This window comes from Bubalus kerabau, chromosome 4 (assembly GCF_029407905.1).
Source record: "Bubalus kerabau isolate K-KA32 ecotype Philippines breed swamp buffalo chromosome 4, PCC_UOA_SB_1v2, whole genome shotgun sequence".
Lineage (NCBI taxonomy): Eukaryota > Metazoa > Chordata > Mammalia > Artiodactyla > Bovidae > Bubalus > Bubalus kerabau.
Genome location: NC_073627.1, coordinates 115,239,217 through 115,261,587, shown reverse-complemented (window position 1 = coordinate 115,261,587; position 22,371 = coordinate 115,239,217). Strand labels below are relative to the sequence as shown.

The following is a 22,371-nucleotide window of genomic DNA, read 5'->3' as shown; positions in this document are numbered from 1 at the left end:
TTGGACTATAAAGAAAACTGAGTGCCGAAGAATTGATGCTTTTGAACTGTGGTGTTGGAGAAGACTCTTGAAAGTCCATTGGACTGCAAGGAGATCCAACCAGTCCATCCTAAAGGAAACCAGTCCTGAATATTCACTGGAAGGACTGATGCTGAAGCTGAAGCTCCAATTCTTTGGCCACCTGATGCAAAGAACTGACTCACTGGAAAAGACCCTGATGCTGGTAAAGATTGAAGGCAGGAGGAGAAGGGGATGATAGAGGATGAGATGGTTGGATGGCATCACTGACTGGATAGATATGAGTCTGAGCAGGCTCCAGGAGTTGGTGATGGACAGGGAAGCCTGGTGTGCTGCAGTCCATGGGGTCGCAAATAGCTGGACATGACTGAGTGACTGAACTGAACTGATGTTAACAGTTTCTGTGTCTAAAAGTCTTCTCTAATTAGGTAAGCCATTCATGTTACTTTTTTGAAGATTCTTAGATCAAGTTTTTTTCATTGTAAATAATTACAGCTTTAAAATTACCAAAAGGTCTATACAATAATTAAATTTCTACCTGCTGGATCATTTTCCTGGGGAAAAATATTCAGTCACTTGTTGAGCTAAGTCTAAAACCAATCCATTGGATTAACTTATATTTTAATTAATATTATAAAAAAGGAAAATTTTTAGTTAAATAATGGCATGTTCTCTTAATATTTAATTCACAGCAAATCACTCTAACTACAAAACTAAATCCTTTTATCCTATTTGAGAATAATAAAAATACAATTTTAAAAATAATAAAAATACAATTGAGTCTTGTTACCTTGATCTTTGAGATTTGGGAAAGGGCGAAGAAAGGAGACAGAAGGATACCATGTGAAAACCCCAGCAAAGACTTTGTGCTTCACCAAGCTCTACTCAGGCACAGAAGGAAAAAAAAATGTAATACCCATGACAGGGTATTACAATTATGCCATAGAAGCAATTCTTATTCCAAAACGGAAAGCTACATATCAAACTAAAATAACTCCAAGTCTTTTACATTTTACACTGGACTAATAATTTTTATTGCAATTTTTAAAGGATGTCAGTTTCTACTTTCTAAGAAACTGAATTTAATTTGCTCTTCTCCAATTATTAATCCTCTTTTGGCTCATCCCTAGATTGCAACGAAAAATATTAGTGAACTCGTAATGACTTTACCTGAATTTTTAAGTAGAATACAAACTGTTTCAACTTTCTCATAGGACATGCCAGTCTGCTATAGCCAACTACGTTAAGGAAGTACTCCTCGTTCCATTGGTGATTGGGGATGACTGGTGATGGGGATAACTGGCAATGGAACTCAGATCTGGGTGAGTTTCAGCATCCATTGTCATGGGTTATATGCGCCCTGTGTTAGTCAGTCAGTTGTGTCTGACTCTGTGACCCCATGAACTGTAGCCCACCAGGCTCCTCTGTCCATAGAATTCTCCAGGCAAGAATACTGGAGTGGGTTCCCATGCCCTTCTCCAGTATGCTCCAATAGCTTTCTGCATCTTTCTTTCAAAGAGTTTACCAGTTTATATTTATATGCTGCTGCTGCTAAATCACTTCAGTCATGTCCGACTCTGTGCAACCCATAGACGGCAGCCCACCAGGCTCCCCTGTCCCTGGGATTCTCCAGGCAAGAGCACTGGAGTGGGTTGCCATTGCCTTCTCCAATGCATGAAAGTGAAAAGTGAAAGTGAAGTCGCTCAGTCGTGTCCACTCTTAGCAACCCATGGACTGCAGCCTACCAGGCTCCTCTGTCCATAGGATTTTCCAGGCAAGAGTACTGGAGTGGGTTACGATTGCCTTCTCCTCATATTTATATATTTATGTGATAATACTGCTGATGTCTTTCTCCCTAATATGACAGAAAGATCCATGACCAAAAGGGTAAGATCAATTTTTCCCACCAACGTATATTCCAGCACCCAGTTCAGTGGGTACCTAGAATGTAGTAAGTGTGCATAACATTTTATGAGAAAAAATGAATACAATATAATTCAGTGTTATTTTCAAGGAATATTTAAGAATGGAGAATTCTAGGCACAGAGGAGCCTGCTGGGCTACAGTCCACAGGGTCGCAGAGTCGGACATGACTGAGCAACTAACTAACACACAGTACGAATCACTTGGTATGTCCCATGTAATGAAATTCTGCAAGAGGTATTTTTCAACAATCAATAACACCACAATTAGAGTATGCCCCACTTTCCCTGTTATTTTTTGCAGAGGCTGGTTTCAACCTTCTCTAACAAACATGGTGACAGCCTCTTTGCACACTATATTAAGAGCATTCTATCATATATTTGGTGTTCTACAATTTGTCTTTACAGTCCAATAGAAAATTCAGAACTCCAAAAACAAAACACTCCTTAGAAGCATGTCCCCTAATCTGTTACACCAGTAATAGTAATATAAGAAAAAAAATTTTTCACTTTTTCCCTTCACATGGTGTGAATATCTGAGAGATCTCCTATGGCATGGTGGGGTAATTCCATGGTTCTCAAACTTCAGCATGCATCAGAATCATATGGAGAACCTGTTTTAACAGGTTGGACAAAGTGATCTCACTCAGAGTTTGTGATTCCACAGGTCCAGTGTGGGGTCTGAGAAATTTTGTTTCTAACAAGTGCCCAGGTGGTGCTGATGTGGCTGATCTGAGGACTATACTTTGAGAAAGACTAGTGTAGTTAAATGGAGAAGGCAATGGCACCCCACTCCAGTACTCTTGCCTGGAAAATCCCACGGGCGGAAGAGCCTGGTAGGCTGCAGTCCATGGGGTCGCTAAGAGTTGGACACGACTGAGCGACTTCACTTCCACTTCTCACTTTCATGCACTGGAGAAGGAAATGGCAACCCACTCCAGTGTTCTTGCCTGGAGAATCCCAGGGATGGGGGAGCCTGGTGGGCTGCCTGTCTATGGGGTCGCACAGAGTCGGACACGACCGAAGTGACTTAGTAGTAGTAGTAGTAGCGTAGTTAAAAACTAGGCTCAATTCCAGGTATATTCCTGTTTGAAACAGTCTCATACAGAAAATCATAAATGGTTGTTAGAAAAAACAAATTATCAGAGGGTGCTACATAACATATACTACACAATCCATTATTAAATAACCAGCTTGCCTTGTTTTTTTTTTTTTTCTTTTTTTCAATAACACATCTTCAGAGATTATCTTGTTTCACTTTTTAATAACTAAAATGGGGGAAGGGGAAAATCTCCAAGTTATTTTTGTCCTCAGTAAAAACCACCTCTATTGATTCCCTGTCCTTCAGTGCCTCAAGGGAGTCACTTATCCTCTTTAGGCATTATTCACTTATCTGTAAAAATGGATATATCAGTACCTATCCCAGTGAATTCCTGTAGGGATTAAATGAAACCCTAAACGGAAAATACTTAGCCCCCAAAATGGTCTGTAAATGGTAGCTGCTAAGTTTTTACTAATCTGTCTACTCAAGAAAGTCAATTCCAATGGTCCTGGGACCAGTGTCTGAAACTTCTATCTCTAATACATTAATTGCTTACAGCAATAACCTTAAAAGATGGAAGGTGGGAGGAGAAGGGGACGACAGAGGATGAGATGGTTGGATGGCATCACCAATGCGATGGACATGAGTTTTTGTAGATTCCAGGAGTTGGTGATGGACAGAGAAGCCTGGCATGCTGCAGTCCATGGGATCACAAAGAGTCATGAATGAGCGACTGAACTGAACTGAAAAACTTTAAACTGTAAAGAAAACGTTCAGTTATGTTCTAGGTATTCTGCTTACTTTGGCAGAGAACTGTTTAATTTGCAAATTTCGGCACAGGGCAACAAGACAGCATCCTCCTAAATACACAAAATTTAAAGAAGAATCACCTGGAGCACTACTTAAATATGCAAGTTTCTGAGCTCCACCCCAAACAACCAAAACTATCTACAAGGGAGGGGTCTAGCTGATTATTTAAAAGTAAACAGTTTCCCATCACTTCATGACAAATAGATGGGGGAATACTCAAAATCTTAAAAACTCAGCTGAATGGAAATAGTGACAGACTTTTATCTTTTTCGGCTCCAAAATCACTGCAGATGGTGACTGCAGCCATGAAATTAAAAGACTCTTACTCCTTGGAAGAAAAGTTATGACCAACCTAGATAGCACATTAAAAAGCAGAGACATTACTTTGCCAACAAAGGTTCATTTAGTCAAAGCTTTGGTTTTTCCGGTAGTCACCTATAGATGTGAGAGTTAGACTATAAAGAAAGCTGAGAGCCAAAGAATTGATGCTTTTGAACTGTGGTGTTGGAGAAGACTCTTGAGAGTCCCTTGGACTGCAAGGAGATCCAACCAGTCCATTCTGAAGGAGATCAGCCCTGGGATTTCTTTGGAAGGAATGATGCTGAAGCTGAAACTCCAATTCCTTGGCCACCTGATGAGAACTGACTCATTTGAAAAGACCCTGATGCTGAGAATGATTGAAGGCGGGAGGAGAAAGGAACGACACTGGATGAGATGGTTGAATGGCATCACCGACTCAATGAACATGAGTTTGAGTAAGTTCCCCGAGTTGGTGATGGACAACTGGCGTGCTGCAGTCCATGGGGTTGCAAAGAGTCGGAAATGACTGAGAGACTTAACTGAACCAATTAATCCAGGTGATTTTTCTGATCAGCAAGCTCGGGAAACATGGAAGGAACTTCTCACTCCCCTCTAATGATGACTATTACACGCCCTAAACATCGTTTCTATTTCTTCATTCAGTTCAGTCACTCAGTCATGTCCGACTCTTAGCGACTCCATGAACCGCAGCACGCCAGGCCTCCCTGTCCATCACCAACACCCAGAGTCCACCCAACCCCATGTCCATCCAGTTGGTGATGCCATCCAACCATCTCATCCTCTGTCGTCCCCTTCTCCTCCTGCCCTCAATCTTTCCCAGCATCAGGGTCTTTTCAAATGAGTCAGCTCTTTGCATCAAGTGGCCAAAGTACTGGAGTTTCAGCTTCAACATCAGTCCTTTCAATGAACACCCAGAACTGATCTCCTTTAGGATGGACTGGTTGGATCTCCCTGCAGTCCAAGGGACTCTCAAGAGTCTTCTCCAACACCACAGTTCAGAAGCATCAATTCTTCAGCGCTCAGCCTTCTCTATAGCCCAGCTCTCACATCCATACATGACTACTGGAAAAACCATAGCCTTGACTAGACGGACCTTTGTTGACAAAGTAACGTCTCTGCTTTTTAATACACTGTCTAGGTTGGTCATAACTTCTCTTTCAAGGAGTAAGCGTCTTTTCATTTTATGGCTGCAATCACCATCAGGCTATTGTTTACCAGGAAATTTCATAAGTCCTTTCTGTCTTACGAAGTTTGTTTTTTGTCACCTGGAGAGGCCAGCTGCAAACGGGGTATTTTTTTGTTGGTGCTTTGAAAAGGTTCTCAGTGTTTTTAGTTAACTCACCCTTTCAAACTAGTCGGAGCATGTGCCTCATTTCTGAATTGCCCTCTCTTGAACTTCCTCTTACAGAGTCTCCTTATTGATCTCTCCTTCAGGTCTAGCTTGTTTGTCCCTTAGCTTCATTTCTAGAGTAGAACATTTGGTGCTTTCCCAGTTCACGAGGTTTTGCTGGAATAGATGATTTCCAGGGATTTTACATGCTGGCCAAAACAGTTTGTTCAGAACCGTGACGCCAGGGCCGAGGGCTGGCAGCCAGTCCGGCGAGCCTTTCCTGACTCTGCACAACCACCCGTGACCTTGGGCGAGCGAGGAAGCGAGCGAGCGCCGCCTTGCCCCGCTCCTTCCCGGTAGCATCAGGGCAATGCTCAGGTTGGACTTTAGAATCGAAAGGGGTGTGAGGGAACTGGACTTGGGAGCTTCATAAACAGGCGAGAAGACCCAGAAGCAAAGAGCGGTTCATTTTCTCTTCTCGAAGCAAATCCTTCTAACTCGTTCTGGATGGGTGGGTGAGGAGGGAGAATGAGGAGGGAAGGGAAATGTCTGCCAAAGACTCTAGACAAAGCGTGAGAACTCAGAGGGCGAAAAGCGGGCTTGACTGAGAAAATCGGAAGGAGAAAGGCTGAGGGCGGACAATCGAGCTAAAAATAGAAACGCATCCTCCACAGGACTATTTCTTTCCAGCTCCACCCTGGAGCCGGCAGCCGGGCCAGTAACCAGGCTCCGCGCAACAGCAGCGCGGTCAGGCTCGGCCCCGCCTCCCCGGCCGGGTGACTGAAGACAGAGGCGCGGCGTCGGGCACGTGACGTCAAGGCGCTCCCCGCCGCCGCCGCCGCCGTCGGGGTTTTCGCTGACGCACAGACCCCGCCCCCTCCCTCTTTCCATCGCGGGGCGGAGAGAACGCGTCAGTCGGCTGGAGCGCGGACCTGCCTGCATCACCGTTTGGGGCTCCTCGTTCCTGGGAGCTGCACAGCTTCCCCGGCGGTAGCGAAGCGACAGACAGCGCCGTTCGCGGGCCCTTGCGGTCCTCGGGCTTAGCTGCGCGTGCCCCGCTCGTCCTCGGAGTCAGCCAAACTCGCGGCCGGTGGAGGTGTGAGGCGACGACGGGCGAGCGCAGCGAGCAGCCTTAGCCGCTGCGGCCTTCTGTACTACTCCCTCCGCCCCCTCCTCCTCCGCTGCTCCCCCCACCGCTTCCCTCCCCCCACTTCCCGAGCTCCGGCGTGTCCCGGCCACGCTCGGGGCTGCTGCGGGAACAAAGGAGGACTCCGCGGCGGCGGCGGCGCCACCTCCGCCTGCGGCTCCAGCCCGCGGCGGCGGCTCTAGGGCTTCCGGCTCGCCCCTCCCGGAGGGCTCGGCCCGGTCCCCACCTCGCCGGCGTCGTGCGCGAGCCCGGCTCCCGCGGTCGAAGAGTAAGTAGCACGGGGCTAGGGGAGGGCGCCCGGCTGCTAGTGCCGGGACGCGGGTGGGAGTGGGGAACTAAGCGCCGCGAGCCGGCGAAGCCCGAGCGGCCCACGGATGGCGGCGTCAGGGGGAGGGGAGCCCGCCTGCCAGCTCAGGAAGCACAAAGACGGAGGCGGCATCCTGTCGTCGTGACCGGAGGCCGGTTCCCTGTGCCCCGGACTCGCTCTCACCCGCACGGTCGGAGAAAAAAATGCCCGGCGTGCGGCCTCAGAGAGATTCGAGTTCCGGGCCTCGCTCAAATCCATCCCGGCCGCCTTCTGCGGTGGCGTCCCGCCTGGGCCGCCGAACCGGGAAAGACAAAGAGGCGGTGGCGATGGCCGCGCCCCCAACCCCTTGCTCGCCGCACCCCCCTTCTCCGCCTCCTCCGAGGAGCCTTTCAGGGTCGGGGGTCGGGGGTCGGCGAGGCACCGGCAGGGTGAGGGGCCTGCTTGGCCTACGGAACTGCTGTTCTGCATGACTCAGTGGTTTTTGGAGAAGGCCCTGCTGGGCATTCCTGAACGAGGCCTCTGCTTGGAAGGGCATAGGGTTAGGGGTGGAGGACTAGTGGGATTCGAACTTGTATTAAAATCCCCTGGAACGTTGGGCGATAGGGACTTCTCTGTGGTGGTTCAGTTTTACCGAGGTTGCTGCGTTTCTCGCCGGAGATCCTTTTCATGAAGGAAATGGAGCACCTTCCCCTTTGTTTCGTGCATTTAGGCTGATAAACGTGAAAATTTTTGCCTTCTTTCCACGCACTCCGTGGATATGTGTTTTGGGAAAAGGCCTGGGTTATCTTTATTGACTGAATGTTTCCTATTAATCTGGTCTAAGAACACAGTAGTATATAGGTCATAGAGCCGCTGTTCTTTAACTTGGCCTTTGGGTGATTTACAGACTTTCTTAAAAAATTAAACGAATCCTTATTTTACTCCTTATTTTTAAAGTAGGGATTCAGAACTGAATTGGTGAAAATACTGAAATTTTATTTTTTCAAGTTTTCTTCTAAAAATGTCCCCCTCGAGAGATGTTTTAATCTTCCCTATTTTCTCTCTCTCAGGCTCTGTATTAAGCCTGAAAAGGAGCCTTTAAAATCACAGTAATCATCTCCATTTGGCAAGAGGAACGAAGGTCTGGAGAGTAAGGGCTTGCCCAAGGTCACTGGCTTAGTTAGAGGTAGATTAGAGACTAGAACTCCAGTCTCAACTCCGGGTAGGGTGACGATTCTTAACGTCTTGTGCACCTGAGAGAACTAAATTCACATAGTTGTAAAAGCCTTTTTTATTCATGTTGAGGATGGAGAATTTTTCAGTTACATGCTCCTGCCTTTTGTGGTTTTGTTTTTTAGCTATGAATTAGAGGAGGCCGCAAACTGTAAAGTTTATATATACATACGTACATTTCATCCTATATTTGATAGAGCTGACACAATGAATGCTTAAGTTTCTAACAACTTTATTAAAGATGCTAAGTAATAACGGTATTGTATTTTTTTTCTAAAATACAAATAGGGAAATGGCAACTTATTCCCCACACCCACCTCAAAATTGCCACTAAACAGGAGGGTTGTTTCTACCTTTGTGCTCTCTTCGTTGTGCTTGGATTTTACAAACAACTCTGACCGTTTTGTCTTTGAGTGATTGGTGATACTTGCATTTCTGATTTGAGATTGTTCTTCCCTACCTCAGAAAAAACTAACAACCTTAATGGCATCTTTTTGTTGTGTTTGCTTATTATATTAGGTATACAAGTGCTGCATCTTTAGTTCTTGGGGTTGTGTAGGAGTTGGCAGGCTCTGAGATATAAATAGAAGCTGATTTCAGAGGCCCCTGTTGACTAGGCTTTATGTGAGAGCCTCCATCCAGCTCAGCCTGTCACATTGCAGCCTTGTGACAGGCTGAAGCGCCCGCCCATGTGATCTAAGCTTCTGAGAAATATTAAGGCAAGCTGTGCACTTGTGATGGCATTTAAAAGCTGCCTTTCTAGGGGGAGAAAAGTCTACAAGATGAGAAGCCATGTATAAGACTAATGTCCTGTTACCTCCTGTGTCTCAGTTTGGAGGCTATTTATGGTAAATTGAAGGTAGATATGTTTTCTGAAGAAAGTTGGAATACTTTGCATGTGAAATCATTGGTTAAGATCCCCACCCACATTTGTATAAACAAAAGATTTTAAGAATCAGGTTAATATTAATGTAAGTTGACTTTTAGGCCAGTTTACTCTTTAAGCCACTTGTCAAATGATAGCAAAAGTTAAAAATATAGCAGGTAAGCTAAAGCATAATTCTTAAGAGGACTTCCAGGAGTGGCTCTCCTTTTTGCATAGGGCAAAGATTCACATATTTTGCATGGTGAGGATGCAAATAAATGCACAATGCATTTTTTTTTGCACATTATACTCAAAATATTAAAAACTCAACTGAAAGTGTTTATCAATAAACTTCGTAAGTAATTTGAAATGTTTACACTATACTGCTCCAAAATGAGTCAGCTAAATTCCACTTACTATTTAAAGAGATGGTGTTAACTAAATTAGTACTGTTGTCTGAAGTAAGTTGCAAATATTGGTCAATTTCCATGCAAGCTTCATTGGCTTGAAATATTTTCAAGCTTGAAATAGGTCTTTTTGCTAACAAAAGGAAAGATTACTATCATTTAAATGGTTGGGGGAATAATTGTCCAGATTCAGGCCACATCAAATTTAGTTAGTCCTCTTCCTTTGTGTAATTTTGGTTAAAAGTGTTAAAACTTTATGATAACTCCCTAAAGAGTGTATTCTAGTTTGTGCTGGTTGGAACAAGCAACATGAAATTATAGGAAGTAACAAGCTCTAGCTGGAAGTACTTTCCTATATATACCTGAAATGTTCATAACTTGTAAGTCACCTCTTGTCAACATTCAGGTACAGTTAAATGACAATGACCAGAATTATTACAATCTCCCTTTGATAAAATGCCCAAATATGCTTTCTGTACATTCATACACAATTTAAGGTGACATGGAAACCTTCCAGGTTTTTAAAATTTTTTTCTTAAATATTTATGTTCTGTTAGCTCAGCAAATTTTACTAAATTTAGCAAAACATTACTGTATTTGTGTTAATTTTAAGAAGGCTTCTGGAATAGCAAGGTTATATTAAGTTATTTCTGGTAACCTAGCATTGAATATTAACCATTATTAAAGATTGTGTATATTGCTTTACTTTGCTATCTTGAAATTGAGCTTGGAAAAGTTTCGTTATTTTCTGGCATGAGGAAGACAAACGCTTGTTACAAGTTTTAATAGAATTGTTGGTTGAGAAATCTGTGGCTGATAATTTGTGCTTTGCAGGTTTCTAGGCACTGGCTTTAAAGTATACTTAGACCCGGATTTCACATGTCAAATGTAGAACAAAAGAAATTTCCTAGGCAACTGACCCCTGAATTCTTAAAGAGCTTCACTTTTTGGTGCCAGGGTAACAGGAAGAGCTAGATGATCTACCAGCTCTCTTTTCAGTGTCCTATGTGCTTCAGGTGCTGCAGCATTTTAAAAGTACCCATGCTCTGCCCTGCGGCAGAATTTAATTAATTACAAGGGCCCAATATGTTCAGGTGTTTTAAGAAAGCTTTAGAGCTGCATCCACATACTACTAGCTTAAAGAACCACTAGTAGATATGAAGAGTCAGTTAATTTTGATGATTTGAAATGATCTGTCTGTAGTGTAGGAGAACAAAAAGTGATTTAAAGATACCAGTTAGAAAAATTGATTTAAACATAATTTTGTGTTTAAAGAATTAAACAATGGAAGGTGACCTTTTCAGGAATTAAACAGTGACAGGTGAAATTGTAATGTTTAATGATAGAATTTTTTTGTCCTAAAAATGTCAAGTCATGATAGACCATTGTTTATCAAGCTAAAACAGTTCCTTTCACGTTCTTTGTTTTGTAAAGGCAACAAAAGATTCATAATTTAGCCAATTTTAAAGATTAATAACACAATTTAGGCCTTTGTTAGAAACACAGTGTTTAGAAATGACAAAGATAAATGATGACTATTGTACTAATTTAGTGATTATGTGGTTTTTTCCTTTTCTTTCTTTTCTTTTTTTTTTTTTTACTAAATTCTGGTTTCTAAAATTTTGATTTTGTTCTGTTTATAGCAGAAAAATGGCTCAGGAGACTAACCAGACCCCAGGGCCCATGCTGTGTAGTACAGGATGTGGCTTTTATGGAAATCCTAGGACAAATGGAATGTGTTCTGTTTGCTACAAAGAACATCTTCAGAGGCAGCAGAATAGTGGCAGAATGAGCCCAATGGGTAAGTTGTTTCCAAGAAATAACGCATTTGAAGAACTGGTGGCCGCAAAATATACAACCAAGAATTGGGTCCTCAAACTGAGAATCAGTGCTGAAAGTCCAAGGAAAGAAGACCTGAGAAAAGCTTGAAACTTAAAGCAACAACCAAGTACTTGGAATGACTGCATGAGGAATGAGTGACATCTACAAGCATCTTCTAGCTTATTCTTTTCCCTTTTTGAGGTTTTATTGGCTATGACTTTTTTATTTATATTTTTTGTTGTTTGGATATCACTTAAGTGTAAGAATCTGCGGCACAGTGAAAAAGTGCATAAGTCACTAACCTAATTAAATGCAAGTATTTGTTACTTATTAATAGTTTTGATAATGAGTGTTTCTAGTGTTGCTTCATTTCTTACCAATCCTTTTTTTAAACAGGGACAGCTAGTGGTTCCAACAGTCCTACCTCAGATTCTGCATCTGTACAAAGAGCAGACGCTAGTTTAAACAACTGTGAAGGTGCTGCTGGCAGCACATCTGAAAAATCAAGGTAAGATTAAACATATCTGAGTATTTATAATAATACAGGGAGGAAATAAAGATGACTGATATAATTACGAATGTTAATAAATGTATGTGTTACAACATACATATTTACATTATAATAAGATGTTAATACATTAGATGCCTGCATGTGTTGCACAATTGGGGATTCCAGTGTCCTTTAATATATGATCATGTAGGTCATTGAGTAAAGATGTGTATAATAATGCACTGCTGCTGAGTAGCCTCAAGGATACTGTGTTGAAAATGCTGTGCTTTTTCTTGTAATTGAGGTGTGAAGATTATAGAGAATGAGGCTCTACAGATTATTGCACTGCTACATAAGGCATTCTGGCAAAGTTGTCCCTTTTGCCTTTAAATTACAGGCACAGCTAAATATTTCTAGTTGCCTCTGATGGAATACTAACCTATACAAATATGCAGGCTTGAATTGATGAGCCATTTATCAGATCGGTCTCCTTATTCTCAGACATTTGTGCTGGGCATCCTTTTTAGAGTATTTAGCTCCATTTAATATGTTGAACTGACAACTTACTATCTCATCAAGTACCCTTAACATCTTTAAAAATGTTTGCTTGAACTCAAATAGAAATATGCCTGTGGCTGCCTTGCCTGTAACTCAGCAAATGACAGAAATGAGCATTTCAAGAGAGGACAAAGTAACTACCCCGAAAACAGAGGTGTCAGAGCCAGGTATGCTTTTTATCTGATTCTTTAATCTCTTCTCTGCCCATCCCCCATTACCTTTGCACCTACAAATCAGCACTTTATCATGTGAAGGCTGGAAATGTCAAGAATTTAATGAATTTAAAAGGTAGGTTACCACTACATTTTAGAAGTATCTAAACATTAAAGAAGGTTTTGTGAAACATTAAAGAAGAAATTATGAAAGTTAAATTGCAAAGCCATGGATAAAAAATAATGAAAAGTGTTTAGTCTTGGATATTGTCAGTAGTGCAGGACACACTCAAACAAAAGAACATATTGAACACTGAAACTTTCAAGATGAAGTGTGGGATCCCTATGGGAGTTTAAAACTCAGTGTGGAATGGCATTTTGGTTTTCATTAAATAGTGACTGAGTCTGTGCTGAACTTAACATTAAAGAAAGCACTTCTGGTTGTGCTCTGTTGTCAGGTCGACTTTTTTACTTTCCATTGCTAGACCCTGGAACCGTGATTTGCATACTCTGGTGGTGCACATAGTTGATTTGATCAATTCATTGTTTCCTGGTATAGTGTTGACTGGGACACAATGTTAAAACCTTTAGTGAGAAAATAGTGTTGGATATATAATCTGCTTTGGAAGCTTGCTTTTGCTAATATTACATAGCCAAGCTTATGTGAACAGTATAAGTCTTCACTGATAAAGCTAAGGTGAAAATTTTTATGTTGGGTGGTTGAATCCATATTTGGTATTTAAAGTTCCATCCTTATGATGAAAAACTGACCAAATTAGTGTTGTTCTGTTTCATTTGTTTGTTATTTAAAAAACAAAATCTTGGAACAGTACTCTTTTGGATTAGATCCTGTAACTATGTCTATGCATTTATTATTTCTTCACCTGAATGCACTTTGCTGCTCTGCCATTTCTGTATCAGTTTTCTTTTCTTAACTACTCCCACCCCCACCAAAGTCTTTTTTTAAGAACCACTGTCCAGTTTTCACATGTAGCCAGGGAAATGGCTGTCACGTCCCCTAGACTATTCCACAGACTGTCGACACTTCATTATACCATCACGAAAATACATTAGGGTTGCCATGGTAGATTGTTAGGAATAAGTAAAATAGCTAGAGTATTACCAGTGGTATAATATTATACTGTTAATTTCACTGGATATATCACTAATGTAAATGAATTCTAAATTTGGAGAGAATTTCAGTAAGTTGTCATTAAACCAGTTGGTTTGCTATAGAGTTTGGATTTATGCTGATAGTATTAATGCTGGCCTATTGTTCAGGCAGTAATTCTAGTATTGTATGCTTCAATTTGCTGTTCTTGGGATTTGGACTAATATTAATTTTAAAAAATGTAGGATTAAATTTTGTTTTAAATAACCTGGAAGTAATATGAACTTACAGTTTTATCTGCGGTTTTATCTTTATATTGATAAATTCTGTTGAAGTCATGAGTGAACTTAAACTTAGATCCCTTTTACCTAGAGAAACGGACTTTTTAAAGTAGGTCATGTCTCTTCATTAAGTATCACAAAGTAAATTAAAGCTGTGCTGTAAAAATTTTGTTTTGCCTATGGAATCCTTAAGCTTCACAAGTATTTATATTGTCCTAAAGACAGTGTTTGCTAATCTTCAAAAGAAGGTTTTTTTTTTCTTTTTTTAAAAGGCTTCCATATTTTCTGCATAAGACAATATAAAGCACTTTTTAAAATGATGCAATAATTGTGAAATTTTAGAGTCTGAGAGGTTAATGATTTGGGTTTTACTTGTCAAAATTTACTGGGTTTATCTACAGTTTTTCTTTTAACTTTTCAGTATAAAAACAAAATGACTTTATAGCTGAGTACCTCAGAAGTTGGTAGCCTTATTTACTGAGTATTAATGAATTTGAATCTGCCCTAATTAAGAAGATTGCATTTAGGTATTTGCAGTGTGGAAACTGAGCAGATGACCACATTTCTCAGGTCTTTAAAACCTAGAATTAGGGTTTTGTTTCCCAGTCCTAAAGTGAGTTTAATGGAATTTAAGTGGAGTGATAATAAAGTGAAAGATTGTATTTAAAATTACATGTTATATGTTTTCTTTCAAGAAGGGCTTCAACATTTTTATGAGGAGTCTTAATGTTGTTTAGTTTTTGACTTATTAGATAATTGTCAGCCAAAGAGTTGACAAACTTCTAATTTTTATCCTTGTTTTTTCAGTTGTCACTCAGCCCAGTCCTTCGGTTTCTCAGCCCAGTACTTCTCAAAGTGAAGAAAAAGCTCCTGAGTTGCCCAAACCAAAGAAGAACAGGTGTTTCATGTGCAGAAAGAAAGTTGGCCTTACAGGTATTCAAGAGCTCCTGGTTACTCCCTATGGAACTAGTCAGTCTTAAACATAAAACACCCAACTTTCAAGAATAGGAAGTTTCCACAGTAGGCTGGAAAGGGGACAGTAAGAAGAAGTTGATTTGCTTTCCATTGGTCTCTAATCCTATGAAACCCTTTCCTGACTTCAGGCCTTCTGAATTATTTTCCTTTATAGGATTAGTAAAACTTCATGTCTTGATTCTTTGCTTTGTTCTTCTGGGGGAAAGATAGTTGAACTAAACAGTAATCACCTACTTTGAGCCAGACACAAAATGTTCTAGATACTTTTTAATTGTTTTTTGTTAATTGTTTTTTTAAATCTCAGAACTGTATGTGGTTGTCTTCTACAACACATTTCCTTCTACAATGTGCGGAAACGTTATTAGTATATAGTAGGAAGGCAGTGGCACCCCCACTCCAGTACTCTTGCCTGGAAAATCCCATTCACAGAGGAGCCTGGTAGGCTGCAGTCCATGGGGTCGCTAAGAGTCGGGCACGACTGAGTGACTTCACTTTCACTTTTCACTTTTATACATTGGAGAAGGAAATGGCAACCCACTCCAATGTTCTTGCCTGGAGAATCCCAGGGACGGTGGAGCCTGATGGGCTGCCGTCTATGGGGTCGCACAGAGTCGGACACGACTGAAGTGACTTAGCAGCAGCAGCAGCAACAGCAAGACTAGAATTTAAATCCAGTTCAGTCTGACTCCAGAGCTTTGTGATTTTTCTACTGTGTTTGATACCTACCAGAGTTTATGGAAGATAGTTACTTGTATTTCTCACCATGTCAAAAGAGGTTGAAAACACTTTCACAATTTAAAATGACAGTTGGTTTAATGTTACAGAGAGTCATGAAAATCTGGTTCCTTTTCTATATTTACTTTGTTTCTTCTAATTGCTATAAGTTCCTAAATGACTCTTCCTTCCTTTTATATGTACAGGGTTTGACTGCCGATGTGGAAATTTGTTTTGTGGACTTCACCGTTACTCTGACAAGCACAACTGTCCATATGATTACAAAGCAGAAGCTGCAGCAAAAATCAGAAAAGAGAATCCAGTTGTTGTGGCTGAAAAAATTCAGAGAATATAAATTACTACTTGTGAAGAGACTGATAATTTGTTTTTATTTTAATATACCGTAGGAAAACATTAAAGAGCAGATGCATGGCCATTTTCCTTTGATGTTCTCCAGAGTTTTACTTTACACTTGTCTGTCTTATAATTGATATTTTAGGATGTTTGGGTGTTTGTTACAGGCAGAATTGGATAGATACAGCCCTACAAAATGTATATGCCCTCCCCTGAATAAAATTGGATGAAAATCTGCACAGGAAATTGAAATACACAGATAATAAGGACAAAATTTAGTTCCTTTGTGCCAAACAAAATAACTGAAATACCTATCTGCATGTTTGCAGCATATCTGCCTTTGGGAATGTAATCAAGGTATAATCTTTGGCTAGTGTTATGTGCCTGTATTTTTTTAAAGAAATGGTACACCAGAAAAGGACTGGCAGTCTACTTCTACCATAGTTAAACTTCACCCTGTTAATTTCCACATGTTCCTTGGAAGCAGGAAGAAAGCTATAAAAAGAATCAGACCTTTCCATGAAACCAGTGTTCGGTGCCATATGTAAGCCTGGTTAATTGGTGTTCTAAAAACTGTCAAATAAGACACTCTGTGAAAGGTACACATTGTTTAACTGGTTAAAGAGTAAAATGCATCAAGCCAACAGGGTCTTGAGCTATCTTTGAAGCTTATTATGCTGGCCTGCACCAGACAATGTCTGCATTACTCATTGCTAAAAATGTTGTGTAGAACAAAACTGCACTAGGATTAATTTATTTACAAGAAGAAATTAAAACTCTACGTTTGGTTTTCACATACAGCAGCTCTTTGAAGTAACATGCATCTGAATTTTAAGTTGCAAAGGTATCTGAATAGTTAATTTTTCATGTGCATATTTTGTTGAATGTTTTGGTTCAAGAAAGAATGTTTAAAGCTTTTTTAAAGACTTCAGTTCTTAATGTAACTGTACCCTTCTGCATGGAAAATCATAACCAACATGGCTGCAGTAGACTTCTTAGTGGTATCCAGCACCACTTGCAGAGGGCTGCTTTATATTAATTGTACTTGGGTGTAGGACTCTAGTGTTCTTGGGTGTATTGCATGGGCTGCATTATCTACAGCATTGTACAATAACAACTAGAAGAGGCAGTATACTTCACTGATGCTTGTCTGGTAATATCACTTCTGTGTTATAATGGAAGGTTTTTTGTGATGTATGAAACTTGTGTTTTTTATATATAAATGAGTATAGTTAGATTAGTGTCGTGGTAATGCCTGTTTTCATCTGTAAATAGTTTTAAGTATGTACACGAGGCACTACTTCTGATTTATTGCAGTGTTCAGTCTTAGTTTTTACTTTTATTCTTAAAGCATTCAGTTTTGCTTTCAATTTTATGTACCTTAGTTCTAAAGTTAGATCTGCAGATGTGTACAGATAGTACATATTTATGTATTGCACATAATCATGCTATTCAGCATTGATGCTATATTGTATTATGTAAATAATAAAAGCCATGTACAGAGGGAGACTTTCCACTTGTTTATTGGGTTTTTAAGCCATAGTTAGATATCCTAAAGGGGGATAATTAGGAAATGTTTGATATTGAACTTTAGTCGTGTTTATAGACTTTGCATGGCTATATTATAATTTTTTTTTTCATTTCCATCCCTAAACATTCACATGAGAACCATGAGATGAGTGTTAAACATCTCTTATGGTACATAATAGGCAGTTTAATTTTGAAGACATGAATAGGCACTTTTAGGATCAAAACAGTGTTAGAATTTAGGTCAGTTATTCCATCCTATCTCCCTTTTCTCTTGTTCTTTTTTGCTTTATAAATGGCACTTTAGGCATTACAATTGGTTTATAGCAACTGGCATAGTTTTATTTGGGGTTTGATTCTAATGTTGAGATGGTCCCATGGGCTTGGTCTTTGCAGGTGCCATGTGAGATAACAAAGAACAAGAGCTAACAGTGGCATGTTGACTTGGCCAATGCAATAGCTGAAGCCAAAAAGCAGAACCATTACATCTCAATGATGGAGTTGGAAATATTCAGTACTTACCATGATGATTCGCTGCCACCTGTCACAGTTCTTTGCTGCTACTTTTGCTTCAGGTGAGGGGATATGTATACTATTGAAGTATGAGACAAGGATAGTGTCTCGAATTATGAAGGATACTGAATCACAGTTGAGCTAAAAATTGTGTTCGAAGGCAAAGAATTTTTATTCAAAGTTTAAGACTTTGTTTTCCTTCAGTGCTACCTCTGTAAACATTTGCTTGATAAGTTTTTAAATCTTCAGGTTTTGAAATCTAAGAGGGGTATATTGGGGGCAAAGAAGACTTAGATGGAAAAATGATGGACCTTGGGCTTCACTTGTCTGTAATGGTCTTTGAAATAAGTAGCATGAGATTATGGTAATGTTTCCATAATCATTTCTTATGTGAAATATATAGAACATATCTGACTTAAGGATTTGATTTGTCAGGAGCATCAGCTGGGGAGAAGAGATCAAAGTGTGTAAGGCAACTAGGAAGATTCAATTGTACCAGGACTCCTGTATTCAAACCTGAAAGTTTCTCAGGCAAGATTATATATAAATGGGCTTTAACTTAAATGTACACTGACATAAAGCATTTAAGACTAATACCACATTTCTCCTTGCACTTTGTACATCCCCACCCCAGACATGTTTTGACAGTGAATGATATGAATTACCTTTTTGGCCTAGGGATAGTCTCTTATAGCTCTTTTCAGTGGGCTTTATCTGCAAAACTAGGGCCGATGGTTTGAGCAGAAGTGGTTTTTCCACAGCATGAAATTGCAAAGAAAAAAACTGCAATATAGGTGAAATGACTTACTAGTTAAGATAATGGACCCTAAAAACAGGCTTCTTCATCTGTAAGGAAGGATAAAAATACCTGGCACTTAATGTTCCGTATTAAATTTTTTAAGGACTTGCTAGGTTCATAGCAAAGTTGAGAGATAAGTGCAGAGATTTCCCATGCACCCTCTTCACCCACACCACATACATTGCTGTATTACCAACATCGACCACTAGAGTGATAACATTTTGTTAAAGTTGATGAACCTATATTAAAGTCCATAAATTATAGTCAGCGATTGGTGTTTTCTGAGTTTGCACAAATCTATAGTGACAAACCCATCATAATATACAACTGCCAACTACTGACCTTTTTACTGCTGCTATAATTTTTCCTTTTCCAAAATGTTATCTGTGGGATTGTACATTACATATCCAACCTTTTCAAATTGGCTTCTTACGCTTAGTAATCAACTTAAGTTTTCTTCATGCCTTTTCATGGCTTGACAGCTCATTTTTTTTAGTCTTGAATAATCCATTTTCTGGATGTGCCGTAGTTTATTCCATACACCTACTGAAGGATATCTTGGTTACTTGCAAGTTTGGGCAGTTATGAATAAAGCTGTTACAAACATTAGCCGATTTGTTTAGAATTAAGTTTTCAACTCGGGTAGGTAATATGTAAGAATATATATTTGGTTTTGTAAGAAATCATCAAACTCTTCCAAAATGGTTGTACGATTTTGCATTCCTACAGCATTGAAAGAGTTTCTATTCCACATCTTCACCAGCATTTATCAGTGTTCTGGGTTTTGGCTGTTCTGATAGGCGTGCAGTTAAATCTCATCATGGTAACTCGAATCTTTAGTATTAATTTGCAATCTGTTTGTATATCTTTGACGCGGTGTCTAATAAGCTCTTTGGCCCAGTAGTTTGTTTTCCTACTGAGTTTTTTAAGAGTTCTTTCTATATCTTAGATAACAATTCTTTATCAGATGTGTCTAGCAATCTGTAGTTCGTCCTCGGGTTATTACTAATTTTAATATCCTAGAGTAATGATTTCTAGAACTTGGAAAGAAAATTTTTTGATAACAGGATTGGTTACATTTAAGTTGTATAATGAAAAGGTAAAGATCTATAACTCAGTTTTAAGTGATAAGAATCATTCTTTTCAGTTGCATTAAATCAAGTTCTTTGCTAAGAGTGGGCAAAACTCTACTAAGTAATATAACAGCATATTAAGCATATTAGTTGTTATTGTATTTTTTGAATTGGTAATATATTCACAGGGTTTGAAAATGAATTCATTGATACACATTGAGAAGCAAAGCATTTTTCATTTTGTTGCATATGACCCATTCCAAAGATAAGTTTTAGGTAACTGTCATAACTTGGAAAGTTTATCTCCTCTGTGTCATGTAAATGTTTGTGTACAGAGACTTAATTTGACTCATTTGCTTAAATATCTGCAAAGTTACAGTGAATTTTGTTTATAAATTTAGCTTATAATTTTGGAGGGAATGATGGGTGTGGTTTCTGATTGATTAGCAGTAAGATTATATAGCCTTAAACTACGTAGAAAGGTTTCCATGGGCAAAGCAGCGTGTTATTAACAAAAAGTAATTTGAAATTTGATAAAATAGTTTCTTAATGTTTGTACAGTCTGCTTTAAAGCAAATGTGCATATACAACAACACAGAAGTGCTGTTTAATGCTTATTACTGTTTTCACACACAAACTCTGGTTTTTAATTCATATAAAAGCAAAGAGCATTAATTTGTGTTTTTCCCTAGGGTGCATTTCTGTTCTAGAAGTAAAAGTTAAACCATTTTGTGGCATAAATGTAAGACTCCATTTTGTTTACAACTAAGTACTCTTTTCTTTCTGGGATAGGTACTGACTTGTGATTGTACCTCACACGTGATACCTAAGTAAACAGCAAGATGACAGAAGGTATATGTTACTTTCTAGTTGGTTAATAGTCTGTTTTGAGTATATTTTTTGCTGACAGTTTTGATTGAAACAGTCACCACATAACCTCAAATTATATACATCTGAAACCATCAATAACACACCAAGGCTGTTCAGGAATTCAGTTGAGTCGCTGAGTCATGTCCAACTCTTCGCAACACTGTAGACCACAGCACACCAGGCCTCCCTGTCCATCCCAACTCACGGAGATTACTCAAATTCTTATCTCCATTGAGTGGGTGATGCCATCCAACCATCTCATCCTCTATCATCCCCTTCTCCTCCTGCCCTCAAACTTGCCCAACATCAGGGTCTTTTCCAGTGAGCCAGTTCTTCGCATCAGGTGGCCAAAGTATTGGAGCTTCAGCATCAGTTCACTTCAGTCGCTCAGTTGTGCCCAAATCTCTGCAACCCCGTGAATCACAGCATGCCAGGCCTCCCTGTCCATCACCAACTCCCAGAGTCCACCCAAACCCATGTCCATTGAGTTGGTGATGGCATCCAACTATCTCATCTTCTGTTGTCGCCTTCTCCTGCCTTCAATCTTTCCGAGCATCAGGGTCTTTTCCAATGAGTCAGCTCTTCGCATCAGGTGGCCAAAGTATTGGACTTTCAGCTTCAACAGCAGTCTTAGCAATGAACACCAGGACTGATCTTTAGGATGGTCTGGCTGGATCACCTTGCAATCCAAGAGTCTTCTCCAACACCACAGTTCAAAAGCATCAGTTCTTTGGCACTCAGCTTTCTTTATAGTCCAACTCACATCCATGCATGACGACTGGAAAAACCATAGTCTTGACAGACCTTTGTTGGCAGAATAACATCTCTGCTTTTTAATATGCTATCTAGGTTCAAAACTTTCCTTCCAAGGAGTCTTTTAGTTTCATGACTGCAATCACCATCTGCAGTGATTTTGGAGCCCAGAAAAATAAAGTCAGCTACTGTTTCCACTGTTTACCCATCTATTAGCCATGAAGTGATGGGACCAGATGCCATGATTTTAGTTTTCTGAATGTTGAGCTTTAAGCCAACTTTTTCACTCCTCTTTCACTTTCATCAAGAGGCTCTTTAGTTGTTCACTTTCTGCCATGAGGGTAGGGTCATCTGCATATCTGAGGTTATTGATATTTCTCCCAGCAATCTTGATTCCAGATTGTGCTTCCTCCAGCCCAGCGTTTCTCATGATGTACTCCGTATATAAGTTAAATAAGCTGCATATAAGTTACATAAGCAGGGTGACAATATACAGCCTTGACGTACTCCTTTTCCTATTTGAAAACAGTCTGTTATTCCATGTCCAGTTCTAACTGTTGCTTCCTGACCTGCAGATAGGTTTCTCAAGAGGTAGGTCAGGTGGTCTGATATTCCCATCTCTCAGAATTTTCCACAGTTTATTGTGATCCACACAGTCAAAGGCTTTGGCATAGTCAATAAAGCAGAAGTAGATGTTTTCCTGGAACTCTTGCTTTTTCGATGATCCAACGGATGTTGGCAATTTGATCTCTGGTTCCTCTGCCTTTTCTAAAACCAGCTTGAACATCAGGAAGTTCACGGTTTTCATATTGCTGAAGCCTGGCTTGGAGAATTTTGAGCATTAGTTCACTAGCATGTGAGATGAAAGCAATTGTACGGTAGTTTGAGCATTCTTTGGCATTGCCTTTCTTTGTGATTGGAATGAAAACTGATCTTTTCCAGTCCTGTGGCCACTGCTGAGTTTTCCAAATTTGCTGGCATATTGAGTGCAGCATTTTC

At 39.9% G+C, this 22,371-nt stretch overlaps 1 protein-coding gene across 1 annotated transcript; it reads left to right on the top strand.

Moving 5' to 3' along the window:
* Nucleotides 1–6,367: 6,367 nt before the first annotated feature.
* ZFAND5 (zinc finger AN1-type containing 5) lies at nt 6,368–17,344 on the top strand. The gene is made up of 6 exons (XM_055578310.1): nt 6,368–6,858; nt 11,025–11,182; nt 11,599–11,710; nt 12,314–12,417; nt 14,602–14,727; nt 15,690–17,344. The coding sequence occupies exons 2-6, from the start codon at nt 11,032–11,034 to the stop codon at nt 15,836–15,838; spliced, it is 642 nt and encodes a 213-aa protein (XP_055434285.1). The 5' UTR covers nt 6,368–6,858; nt 11,025–11,031; the 3' UTR covers nt 15,839–17,344.
* Nucleotides 17,345–22,371: the final 5,027 nt, after the last annotated feature.